The 13,046-nt window shown below is 40.0% G+C and overlaps 1 protein-coding gene across 5 annotated transcripts in view; it reads left to right on the top strand.

Annotated features, from left to right (window-relative positions):
- AASDH (aminoadipate-semialdehyde dehydrogenase) overlaps positions 1 to 13,046 on the top strand; it is a 35,365-nt gene that overhangs the window by 8,549 nt on the left and 13,770 nt on the right. For 3 of the 5 annotated variants that reach the window (XM_089911960.1, XM_022563640.3, XM_022563650.2), the window contains one exon: positions 6,563 to 6,755. The exons of 1 other annotated variant lie outside the window; for it this stretch is intronic. In XM_089911960.1, the coding sequence (XP_089768086.1) occupies positions 6,563 to 6,755 (193 nt within the window). Of the gene's footprint in view, positions 1 to 6,562; positions 6,756 to 13,046 lie in introns of those variants that run through there. One more of the 5 variants, XM_030760092.2, reaches the window with a different exon arrangement.

The raw sequence follows: 13,046 nt of genomic DNA, 5'->3' as shown, positions 1-13,046 counted from the left end.
CTTCATTGTGGCATGTGGGATCTTTTGTTGTGGCACATGGGCTCTCCATGTGGCTTCTCTCTAGTTCTGGTGTTCAGGTTTTCTCTCTCTGGTTGTGGTGTGTGGGCTTCTCTCTAGTAAAGTGTGCAGGCTTAGTTCCCTGACCAGAGATTGACCCCGCACCCCCTGCATTAGAAGGCGGATTCTTTAACACTGGACCACCAGGGAGGTCCTGACAATCTGGTCTTTAGTGCCTTCACTTCTAATTCCCAGGGCTGAAGACAGTACAGGCTGGAGATAAGAGAATGAGAGATAAGGAAATGGAGACAACAAAAGTAAAGTGTTATTTTCTAGAAACTAGTTTTAATAGAAGAGAAAGGATTCTGGGAGGGTGTAGCTTTTTTGTCTTTGTTTTTAGATGGGAGAGACTTGTAGGCTGAGCATAAAGACCTGGTAGAGAGGATTGGTTAGAAAAATCAAGTGGTAGGAATATGGTAAAGGAGTAAGTACTTTAAGATGGGAGGAGATGATATTTAAAATACTCTCTGTTCTTTAGAGAGCCTTAAAAGGATAAGAGGGATAATAAGTTACATAAGTTCTTTATGTAATAAGGAATGTTAGAGGAAGTTGATGGATTGTAACTTTAGAAAGAAATAGGATGAAATGTCCTATGCTAACATTATGGGAAGTGAGGTGGGGATGGAGATACAGGCAACTTGAAGAGAGTGGAGCTGATTTGGAATCTAGGAGAGGTGGGAGAGACAGCTGACTAAGAGGCACTGGGCCTAACAGGCAGGAATTGTCTGTAAGGTGAGAGCAAATATGTGCTCAGTGAGGGATGAGGGGCTAATTTGTGAGTAGAGTGTACAAATTTCTTGATAGCTATTTTGTGCTTGAACTTAATGAAATCTGTTTGCTTATTAAACCCTTTTTGGTTTACTTTTAGGTTCACAAGTAAGCAAAGTGCTAAATAATTGGATTCTGAAAGATGAAATGTTCAGATATCCAGTTTAGAAATTGAAACAGCAGTGTTAAATTTTCTGTTTGATTTGGACTTAAATCACCAAGCTAGGGAGTACCAAATTTCAGCTGACTCCCCAAATATTATCAGAATAACCTGATAGTAAGATAAAGCTGAGTTTATTGCTTACATTGGTAGGAGAGAATGCTGCCTACCTCCAAGAGTATGATGGTCTCAGAGGGAGAAGGGCAGGATCTGATTTACTGAGATTTTGAAGTAAGGTAGATCTTTTTTTTTAAATTAAGTAATTTATTTATTTTTGGCTGCATTGGGTGTTCGTTGCTGTGCACGGGCTTTCTCTAGTTGCAGCGGAGCAGGGGCTGCTCTTCTTTGCGGTGCGCGGGCTTCTCATTACGGTGGCTTCTTTTGTTGCAGAGCACGGATTCTAGGCTCGTGGCCTTCAGTAGCTGTGGCTCGTGGGCTTCAGTAGTTGTGGCTCGCGGGCTTCAGTAGTTGTGGCTCGCAGGCTCTAGAGCACAGGCTTAGTAGTTGTGGTGCACGGGCTTAGTTGCTCCACAGCATGTGGGATCTTCCCAGACCAGGGCTCAAACCCGTGTCCCCCACATTGGCAGGCGGATTCTTTATTTATGTATTTATTTTATTTATTTTTGTCTGTGTTGGGTCTTCGTTGCTGCGCGAAGGCTTTCTCTAGTTGCGACGAAGGAGGGCTACTCTTAGTTGCGGGTTGCAGGCTTCTCATTGCGGTGGCTTCTCTTGTTGTGGAGCACGGGCTCTAGGCGCGCAGGCCAGTAGTTGTGGCTCGTGGGCTCTAGAGCACAGGCTCAGTAGTTGTGGTGCACGGGCTTAGTTGCTCCGCGGCAAGTGGGATCTTCCCAGACCAGGGATCAAACCCGTGTCCCCTGCATTGGCAGGCAGATTCTTAACCACTGCACCACCAGGGAAATCCCTGGCAGGTGGATTCTTAACCACTGCACCACCAGGGAGGTCCCTAGACCTTTCAATACAGGGGCTTAATTTAAGGATTGGGTAAGGTTTGTGATATAATAATGATGGATTGGTGGAAATAGCAAAGGAACTTTTGAGAAAAGAGGTTCAGAGAGTCTTGGGTTGTAAACCGTTTTTGATGCTTTTGTTAAAGAGATGATTTGGTTTTCATTAATGAACAGTAAAGTTATATGTAACTTCTGTTTTCTTGGTTTAGAATCTCCTAGAATAATAAAACTGTGCTAATGAAGACAATGTAAATAGTAAGTCCTATTAATATAGGCAGTAAACTCAGTAAACTGTGTGAGGGTAAACCTTTTTTGTTTTTTTTAGCTGTGACAGTACTACTCTCTGAAAGCAGATTATGGGACTTTGATTTGCTGTTTATCTTTTGCTTTATTGTTTTATAAGAACATGTGAGAAGAATTGTGTTGTTTATGCCCACAGGCATTTTACAAAGACAGATATGGTATCTTCTGTAGTGATAACATGGAATTGAACTTCCCTTAAAATATTTACTAATCTTTCTAGATTATGCTAAAAAAAAAAGAAAAAAAGCTGAATAGCTGTGCATCAAATATATAGTCTTTAGTTGTATAAGCATTTGTGAGCCTTTAGGGTTTTTTTGTTGTTGTTTTTTTGTTTTGCGGTACCTCTCACTGTTGTGGCCTCTCCCGTTGTGGAACACAGGCTCCAGACGCGCAGGCTCAGCGGCCATGGCTCACGGGCCCAGCCGCTCCACGGCATGTGGGATCTTCCCGGACCAGGGCATGAACCCGTGTCCCCTGCATCGGCAGGCGGACTCTCAACCACTGCGCCACCAGGGAAGCCCTGTAAGCTTTTAGTTTATAAGGAACTATTTTGTTTTTTGTGCACAATTACCTAGTTTGATTGTAGAGTCAGAAATGAAGTGGAAATTTAAAACTCCTTTTGTTTCAGTCAAACAAGAAAAGTACCTCAGTGAAGTTAAAAAAAAAAGTAAAAAAAAGAAAAAAAAAGTAGAACTTTTCTATTATTTTATTGTGGCTTTTTTTTTAAGCCCCCTTTTACTTCTGGAGCTTGATGACTTAATATAGTACTCTGAAGGAATGCCCAGCAAAACTTATCCTTTTTATATATTTGTTTAGATTATTTATCTTGTTAAATATATTTTTGTAATCATATCTTAAAGAGAACTACATGGACTTCCCTGGTGGCGCAGTGGTTTAAACTCCACCTGCCAATGCAGGGGACATGGGTTTGAGCCCTGGTCCGGGAAGATCCCACATGCTGCGGAGCAACTAAGCCCGTGCACCACAACTACTGAGCCTGCGCTCTAGAGCTCACGAGCCACAACTGCTGAAGCCCTTGCACCTAGAGCCCGTACTCCACAACAAGAGAAGCCACCGCAATGAGAAGCCCGCGCACCACAACAAGGAGTAGCCTGCTCACTGCAACTAGAGAAAGCCCGTGCGCAGCAACAAAGACCCAACGCAGCCAAAAAAAAAAAAAAAAAAAGAACTATAGTTATTTTTCTTGCTGAATTCTCTTCTCAGTTGACCTTCTTAAAATAAATTGTTGGACGGACATCTTTTCTAATATTACGTATCTTGGATATTCTGTTGAAATTAAAACAGGAACATACAGTTGTAAAGCCTTTTAAAAATGATATTTTTTTAGTTGATATTTATGACTTTGTACAAGTTACTTAACCTCCCTGAATTTCCTTTTCCTCCATTTTTAAATGGTGGTAATAACCATATCTGCAACATAGGGTGGTTGGGAAAATGAGAAACAATAAGTTAGATATACAGCACCTAAGCCTCAGAAGTAGTAAGCTCAACAAATATTTGTTCCATGCTATCTCTTTTCTTCTTTAAAATCTGTCTCTTTTAACTTTTCCTATACTGGATACTTCTTAAACTACGTTCTTTAACTTCCAGATTCTCCATGAATGCTTAACACTGCCCACTTTGTTCACAGAATTGAGACAAAAAAATGATTTTCAGGGCTCAAGCATTATTGAAAGCCTGTTATATGTTCTCCCCTGAATTCTAACTAGGAAACCAGACAATATTTGTGAAGAATAAGTCCATTAAAAATTGAAGTTTGAGTGTAGCTTTTATCATACATTGATTTTTTTTTAGCTCACCTGAGACACAAATATATAATTAGATTAAATTATAATCAGATTTAGGGCTTCCCTGGTGGCACAGTGGTTAAGAATCCACCTGCCGGTGCAGGGAACATGGGTTCGAGCCCTGATCCGGGAAGATCCCACGTGCCATGGAGCAACTAAGCCCCTGCGCCACAACTACTGAGCCTGCACTCTAGAGCCTGTGTGCCACAACTACTGAGCCTGCGTGCCACAACTACTGAAGCCCGTGTGCCTAGAGCTCGTGCTCCACAACAAGAGAAAACACCGCAATGAGAAGCCCATGCACCGCAAAAAAGAGTAGCCCCCGCTTGCCGCAACTAGAGAAAGCAGCACAGCAGTGAAGACCTAACGCAGTCAAAAATAAATAAAATAGGGGGGAGAAATGATCTTTTACAGTGGAGGAGGCATTCACATCTTTGAGGAGGCTTGGTTAATGTGTAATGTAGATGCACGCTGCACAGTTGGAAAAGAGGTGGGGGAGACCCAAACAGACACAGGGAATTTTATGTTTAAATTTTCTTGTCCCGCCTTAAAACGTAAATTTTATTTCATCGCTTTTTACCCTCTTAGGGTTCTTTTTGGCTGGGTCTGAGAATTAGATTGACAAAAGAAAGGTCAGCGGAAGAAAAGCATACATTTAAGTATAACAAGTTTTATGTGACACAGGATCCTTCATAAGGAATGACCCAAAGAGATGACAAGACTATATTAGGTTAAACAAAGAGAGGCAATTGTGGAAAAGTGACTAAACTGTGTGGGGAGGCTAAAGGAAGATAAGAATTATTTTAACCAAGTCTGTTTTGTATATAGTTCTCTTGCTTTCAGCGTCTCATCCTTGATATTAAGAACATTACTTTCCTTCTGGTATAGGGAGGACATCTTTCATGTGGGAATTTCATCTGCCTTTATGAAAAACAGGAAGGTCAGAGTGTTTTTGTTTTGCTGTTTTTCAAGTGCATTTAACTGAAAATGGTCAATATACCAGAGCTGCATATTTTGGGATAGCATGTTCTGAACTCCATCATTAAATGCTTAAAGTTGGGGCTTATCTACCTAACTTAGTAGGGGAAAGGGAGGGGAAGAAAGGCTTCTATGGGAAATACAAATTGGTTTCTTTAGGAAAGATAAAAGCAGATAAGAAACTTTGTGGTAATGTTGGCCTATGCATATGGGGGTAGTTTCATCCTGTCGTCAGGGCCGTAAAACTCCCCAGTAGAGGGGGTTTATGGTAGGTTTACTCTTGGTGTACTTTTGGGAGTAAAAGTCACCCTGAAGATGGAATTTATGGTAGTCTCATTCCCCAGAAGTTTCTGCTATCAGTCAGATAAGGGAAGCTCCAGGAAGGCTTCTTTCTGCATCTGTTGAATCCAAAATGTCTTCAGCTTAAAATAATCTTCATACCAACCCTGGGGTTCCAAGTGGGTGCCCACAATACCATACCTGAAGATATTTTGAAGTTAAGGTAATCCCTGCTTTTAGATAGAATGAGTTTTGTGTCTTTAAATTGAAGAGTGTTATAGGCTCATCGCTGACCATCCATGCTCTATAATACCCTTATCACATATATTCTGTTCTGCTCTTTGTTGAGTTACTGAGAGAAAATGCCAAATAGTGCGAAAAGGGAGTCAGAGGTCTCTATTAATCATCATTCAATAAGTAGTATAGAATAAGTCAAGATTCTACCTGAAAAACAGAACTGGGAGTATATATCAGAGATCTATTACAAGGAATTGGCTTACACTTGTGGGGCTCGTAAGCAAGACTGCAGTCCATTGGGTAGACAATTAGGGGTGATTGTGAACAGACTGGAACCCCATGGGCATGTGCTTGTCCACAGGCAAGTCAGGAAAGAGGATCCAGGGGAAAGGGAGAGTAATTGCTGAACTAGCTAATTGCTGATCCAGCTGCTGTTTGGAGTCTCTTCAGAGAAGGCCTAAACACTCTCTTAAAGGCCTTCCAACTGAGTAAATCCAGCCAACGCAGAATAACCTCCCTTTTGATTAAAGTCAGCTTATCAGGGACTTTAATCATATCTACAAAATCCCTTCACAGCACCACCTAAGCTAGTGTTTGATTGAATAAATGGGAGAAGGTGTGTGTGCTGTCAAATGACTGCTGTCCGCCTTCTGTCCTCCAACTGTCTAGAGAGAATATCCCTTGTCTTCTACCCTAACGGGAAACACACTATCAATAGAAAGGGAATTCTGAGGACTGTAATTCAGTCCAGTCAAGTTGACGCATCAGAAGTGCATCACATATGATAAAATACGTCATGGTAAAAAGTGGCTTTGCTTTAAATGGCTTTTAATCCTTATATTTATAAAGAAGAGTTCTAGAATTAATAGCACCGTTTTGGTAAATCTAAGAGAAAAAAAAAATCTGGCCAACATCTGGAAACTTAATGGTTATAAATACTTCTTTAGGATATGTGTTTACTAAATGTTAGGCATTTCTCATAATTACATTCTGTTTTGCCTTAGGGTGCTTTTTGAGATCACTCAGGAGGATGTTTTGTTTCTGGCTTCACCTCTGACCTTTGATCCTTCTGTTGTGGAAATATTTGTTGCTCTATCAAGTGGTGCCTCTCTGCTTATTGTACCAACTTCTGTCAAAGTGCTCCCATCAAAATTAGCTGCTGTTCTCTTTTCCCATCACAGAGTTACTATTTTACAGGTACATTTTAGTAGCAAATGAAATGTTTTGTTTTTAATTATTCAATATTTTAAGTGTGTTAGAGAATATTTTATATTCCTGTAGCTCTTTACAATGGATTAATGATAAGCTAGTTAGAATGTCAAGGGCTGTCTTCCTGATGATGTCGTTTGTTTGAGAATGAAAAAAATCAGTTCTGTCTAGAAAATTCTTTTACTATGCACTTTGTACATATTATAATAACTAAGGGAACTTTTACTCAAATCCGTTGGGATATGCCTCTCTTGTCTTAAAGTTTTGAGTTTATTGTGTTTCCCACTAAAAGCTGCTTTAAGTAAGTTAAATTATAATTGACTTAGAAATTTAGATTTTCTGATTTTTACATCGGTATGTTTTATATTAACCTAAAAAATGTATTTCTTAAGTTTGGCTTTTTTTTTTTTGGCGGTACGTGGGCCTCTCACTGTTGTGACCTCTCCCGTTGCGGAGCACAGGCTCCGGACGCACAGGCTCAGCGGCCATGGCTCACAGGCCCAGCCGCTCCGCGGCATGTGGGATCTTCCCGGACTGGGGCACGAACCTGCGTCCCCTGCGTCGGCAGACGGACTCCCAACCACTGTGCTACCAGGGAAGCCCAAGTTTGGCATTTTTGAAGATTTAAAAAATATATATGTGAAAGTATGTGACTTGTACTCTAGCCTTAAGATATAACATTGCAAGTGGTTAATGAAACTAGAGAGAATTAATAAAATTATATGCATATCATGATAAATGAAAATTTTTTAAAATGAGACTTGAGAGGATGTTAAATTTCTTCCCAGAGACAAAATTTGATGCTGACTTTCCTTTTAGGAAATGTGTTTTTCATCCTATTAAAAAAACCATTATATATAAATAAAATGAGTATAGCAATGAAGTTTTGCTAGGTATCAGTGGTATAAATTCTCATCTGTTGGTGAATCATTCTATGAATCTGGGCAAGATTTTAATAATACAACTTTTAGGGGCTTCCCTGGTGGCGCAGTGGTTGAGAGTCCGCCTGCCGATGCAGGGGACACGGGTTCGTGCCCCGGTCCGGGAGGATCCCACATGCCACAGAGCCTGCACGTCCGGAGCCTGTGCTCTGCAATGGGAGAGGCCACGACAGTGAGAGGCCCGCGTACCGCAAAAAAAAAAAAAAAAAAAAAAAATACAACTTTTATTTTCCTGTAAAATTCAAGGAGCATAATTTTTAAGGGAATATTTGCTAAGTACCTTAATAGTGTCTTATACCTCTTTAAATCTGACCCCCTTGCTTGATGTTAAAACACAATCTCAGATAAATTTACTTTAGCAGTGTTTTTTTTAACTTTTCTGGGATCATAGATCCTTCTGAGAAATGGATACGCATTTACTAACTCTGTTCCCAAAATACAGCAAATTTTGCATATAGTTTCATTGTGATTTTATATAACTCACAATACAAATTTACTTGGAATATTATGAGCAGATCACATTTGACTTGGTTTGAGTAAGGAAGAGAAGCACAAAAGCTGACAGGCTAACCTTTCTTTTGTATAAGACACATGTCTTATAGTGAATTTTAGCTTTATTTTATTATCAGCGTTCACCTTTTCCCTCCAGAGTCAATTTCTTACCAAATAATATGTAAGTCATCATGGAGATATATATATATATATATATATATATATATATATATTTTTTTTTTTTTTGCAGTACACGGGCCTCTCACTGTTGTGGCCTCTCCCGTTGCGGAGCACAGGCTCCGGACACGCAGGCCCTGCGGCCATGGCTCACAGGCCCAGCCGCTCCGCAGCATGTGGGATCTTCCCGGACCAGGGCACGAACCTGTGTCCCCTGCATCAGCAGGCGGACTCTCAACCACTGTGCCACCAGGGAAGCCCTATATATATATTTTTAAGAGCTCCTTGTACAGATTTTATTTACAAATAACCTTGCCGAAACCTAATTGGATATTAAGTAAGCATCTTAAAAGCTCTCAAAGAGAATACATGCTACTAAAGTTTTGAAAATTGGAAAAAATAGAATATCTTGAGTTACTGTGGGAGAGAAAGGCCCCAAAGTGAGATGGACTAAGCTTTTGAGGAAATTAAGAACCTCTTTATCTCAGGAGTAAGAGTTTTCTCTTGCAAAGAAAGGGCCAGTATTTGGTTTCTTACAAACCTAAAGTATATTTGGGAATTTTTTGCATACTCTGGGTAACAAAGTTATATTATTTAAACTTGATGCCTTTTAAAAGTGAAACCTTTTAGTTAGAGCAAAATCTTAGGTTGCCATCTACCAAAGTGTCAACATAAGTGTTTTTCATTTTTACATAAATTTTTACTTAGGCAATCTGGAAGAAAACTATAACATTTTCTATCACTTTTTTCTGTTACTTGCTAAGTCCTGTTTCCCTATGCCTAAGATGATTTGGTAGCAAAGGATGTTGAGTTGTCCTGTGCCAATAAATTGATCATTTCAGTTTATGAGTATCTGAAAAGTGTTACTATGCTTTACCTTGCTGAATATTCATAGTTGTGCATTCATTTGTAGAGTTCAAAGTTGAAATTATCCTTAACACTAGAAATTAGGCCAGAATGTTTCAGATTTGCTTTACTGAAAATGGAGAGCAGGACCATTCAGTCGTCATTTTGACAAGAGATTTTCCTTATGATAAAAGTCTTGGGGGCTTCCCTGGTGGCGCAGTGGTTAAGAATCTGCCTGCCAATGCAAGGGACACGGGTTCGAGCCCTGGCCCAGGAAGATCCCACATGCTGCAGAGCAACTAAGCCCGTGTGCCACAACTAATGAGCCTGCGCTCAAGAGCCCGCAAGTGACAACTACTGAGCCCACGTGCCACAACTACAGGAGCCTGTGCGCCTAGAGCCCATGCTCTGCAACAAGAGAAACCACGACAATGAGAAGCCCATGCACCACAACGAAGAGTAGCCCCTGCTCACCGCAACTAGAGAAAGCCCACGCACAGCAATGATGACCCAACACAGCCAAAAATAAAAACAAACAAATAAATAAATAAATTTGTTAAAAAAAAAAACCCAAAGAACTCTTGGTGGAACAGTTAAGAGCTTGATTTAGGATCATTTCAGGATAAATAGGGTGACCACTGTAATTTATTACCAAAAACTTGGAATCCTGAGAGTGAATGAAAGCACTAAATTCCCAGACAGTAATCTGGAACAATAAGTACATACTGGGATATAGGGTCATCCTACTGCTTAAATATTTTGACAAGCCATGACCTTAAATAATCTCCCCAAATTAAAATTTAGGTTGTCCTTTTAGCTTTTACTGAAAGAAGCCATTTTAAAATCTTCATTCACGTAACCTCTGGCTATAGCCAAGTGAGGAGATTGGCAGATATTCTTCCCAAAAAGCAACTATAAAGCTGGACAAAATTGACGAAAATAACCATTTCAACACTTTATAAATCAACTAAAGGCATATAACTATCTGAAATATGTTTTTTTGTTTGTTTTTGTTTTATTTTTTTTTTTACAGAAATATGTTTATGTTTTAAAAAACTGCTGAATTTTGCTTTAGAAAAGGGAATCTGTGGCATTCTAGCCAGCAAGAAGGGCCTGAGGTTGCTATGGTGAGGAGGGCAAGCACATTCCTGACTGACCTTGAGGCTATGTGCATGCACATAAGAGATACAAAAGAGCCCATGGAAAATAAAAGCTGGATCAGACTTGAAAATGACGTAACTTTGAATGAGCTCCCCTATCCACACACAGATCCATCTATACAGACAATCTGTCCAGTCAATGGTTGACATCTGAGCTATGCAGACATGAGGCGACGCTTAGGAAGTAAGACTTAAAAGTGAAAACAAGATATATATTTTGGGACTTCCCTGGTGGTCCAGTGGTAAAGAATCCGCCTTACAATGCCGGGGACACAGGTTCAATCCCTGGTCAGGGCACTAAGATCTCACATGCTGCGGGACAACTAAGCCCGTGCGCCACAACTAGTGAGCTCGCGCACTTCAACTGGAGAACCTGCGTGCCGCAAACCACAGAGCCTACGCACTCTGGAGCCTGCGCGCCACAACTAGAGAGAGAAGAACCCTCATGCCAAAACTAGAGAGAAGCCCGCATGCCGCAACAAAAGACCCCGTGTGCTGCAACTAAGACCTGATGCAGCCAAAAAAAAAGAATATGTATTTTAGGGAATTCCCTGGTGGTTCAGTGGTTAGGATTCCAAGCTCTCACTGCCAAGGGCCAAAAAAAAAGTATTTAATTTATTTTTTGGCCATACCATGCAGCTTGTGGGATCTTAGTTCCCCCACCAGGGATTGAGCCTGGGCCACGGCAGTGAAGGTGCTGAGTCTTAACCACCAGATCACCAGGGAGTTCCCAAATACCTATTTTAAAAGCCAACTGAGCAGTGACATCAGTGACCATACGGGGGAGACGATTCACATTTAGCCCAGGCAAGTTACAAACAAAGAAATAAACAAGCGAATAAAAAACCAGCAACAAAACATTTCATAACGATAAAATGGTCAGTACATCAAGAAGTACATTGTTGGGACTTCCCTGGTGGCGCAGTGGTTAGGACTCTGTGCTCCCAATGCAGGGGACCCGGGTTCGATCCCCGGTCAGGGAACTAGATCCCACATGCATGCTGCAACTGAGAGTTCTCATGTCACAACTAAGGAGTCTGCCTGCCGCAACTAAGGAGCCGGCAAGCAGCAACTAAGGAGCCTGCCTCCTGCAACTAAGACCTGGTGCAAAATTAATTAATTTTTAAAAAAGAAGTATATTGTTATATCAAGAACATCTCTGCCTGAAAATAGAGGTTCCAAATACATGAAGCAAAAATGGACAGAACTGAAAGGAGAAATAGATGACTCAATGGTTTGAAATTTTAGTACCCTACTTTCAGTAATTCATTGAAAAACTAGACAAATCAGTGTGCATGTAATAAAGAAGACTTGAATAACATTATCAACCAAATTCCACATGTAGAGCACTCCATCCACCAAATGCAGAGTATACATTTCCTAGGATAGGTCATATGCTAGGCTACAAAATAAGTCTCAGGAAATGTAAAATGTGTTGATGAAAAATTAATTAGTCAATCTAAGAAAGAAACAAAGAATGTTCTTTGAGCCAAACTGAGGATTATAACCCGAGGGACAGTCTTTCAGAAAGATCTGAGGACCCTCCTGCCTGTTAGAAGTCAAAGCACAGTTATATACATTTTCGAGACAGAGTTATACATCAGAGTGACATATTGATAGTTTACATAGTCTAGATCTGCACATATAAGGCGAGTAGTGGGTCATTGTGACCCATCACAGGATTAAGAAAGGAATGTTATCTTCTAAGGAATTACCTTGTTGGTGTGAGGAGAAATTTGCTTTTTACGATGTAGCAGGTATTTCTGTGTCTTCTAAGGTCGTCTGGTTAATGTATAATGCAGATGCACATTGCACCGTAAAGCGAGGGTAGTGGGGCCCAAATGGGCAGAGAGAGAATTTTATGTTAAAATATTGTTTTTGTCCTGCCTTAAAAATAATTTTATTTCATCAAATGTGACTAAGTGGGATTTGTCCCAGGAATGCACATTTGCTTTAACGTCCAAAAATCCACTGATGCTATATACTAGATAAAGAATAATGAACAAAAAGCACATAATTATGTCAGCAGATGCAGAAAAATTACTTGGCAAATCCAATGCCAATGATAAAAAAAAGTCAACAAACTAGGAATAGAAGGGAACTTCCCCAACATGATAAAGGATGTCTACAAAAAGACTACAGCTAACATTATAATTGGATAAAAGACTGAATGCTTTCACTCTAAGATTGGGAACGAGGCAAGGATGTTTGCTTTTTCACTTCTCTTCAACATTATTCTGGTTGTTCTAGGCAGTGCAATAAAGCAAAAAGGAAGAAAGAAATTAAGCACCCACACTGGACAGGAAGAAGTAAAACTATTTGCAGACGACATGGGGGAACTACTAGAACTAATAAACAAGTTCAGCAAGGTTGGAGGGTACAAGATCAATATGCAAAATCAACTATATTTCTATATTATAGAAAAAAAGCCCAAAAATGAAATTAAGAGAATAATTATATTCACAATAGCATCAAAAATAATAAAATAGGAATAAATTTAAAGAAGAGCAAGGCTTGTACGATGAAAACTATAGAACATTGTTGATAGAAATTGAAGAGCTAAATAAATGAAGAGACATTTCATGTTTATGGATGGGATGTCTCAATATTGTCAAGATTGCAGTTCTCCCTGTAAATTAAACCCAGCCCCTATCAAAATCCTG

Source organism: Delphinapterus leucas, chromosome 5, assembly GCF_059928025.1.
Source record: "Delphinapterus leucas isolate spDelLeu-1000000601 "Yukka" chromosome 5, BTC_Dleu_Yukka2, whole genome shotgun sequence".
NCBI classification, from domain to species: domain Eukaryota; kingdom Metazoa; phylum Chordata; class Mammalia; order Artiodactyla; family Monodontidae; genus Delphinapterus; species Delphinapterus leucas.
Note: the sequence above shows the minus strand (reverse complement) of the source record. Positions and strands in the feature narration are given on the sequence as shown.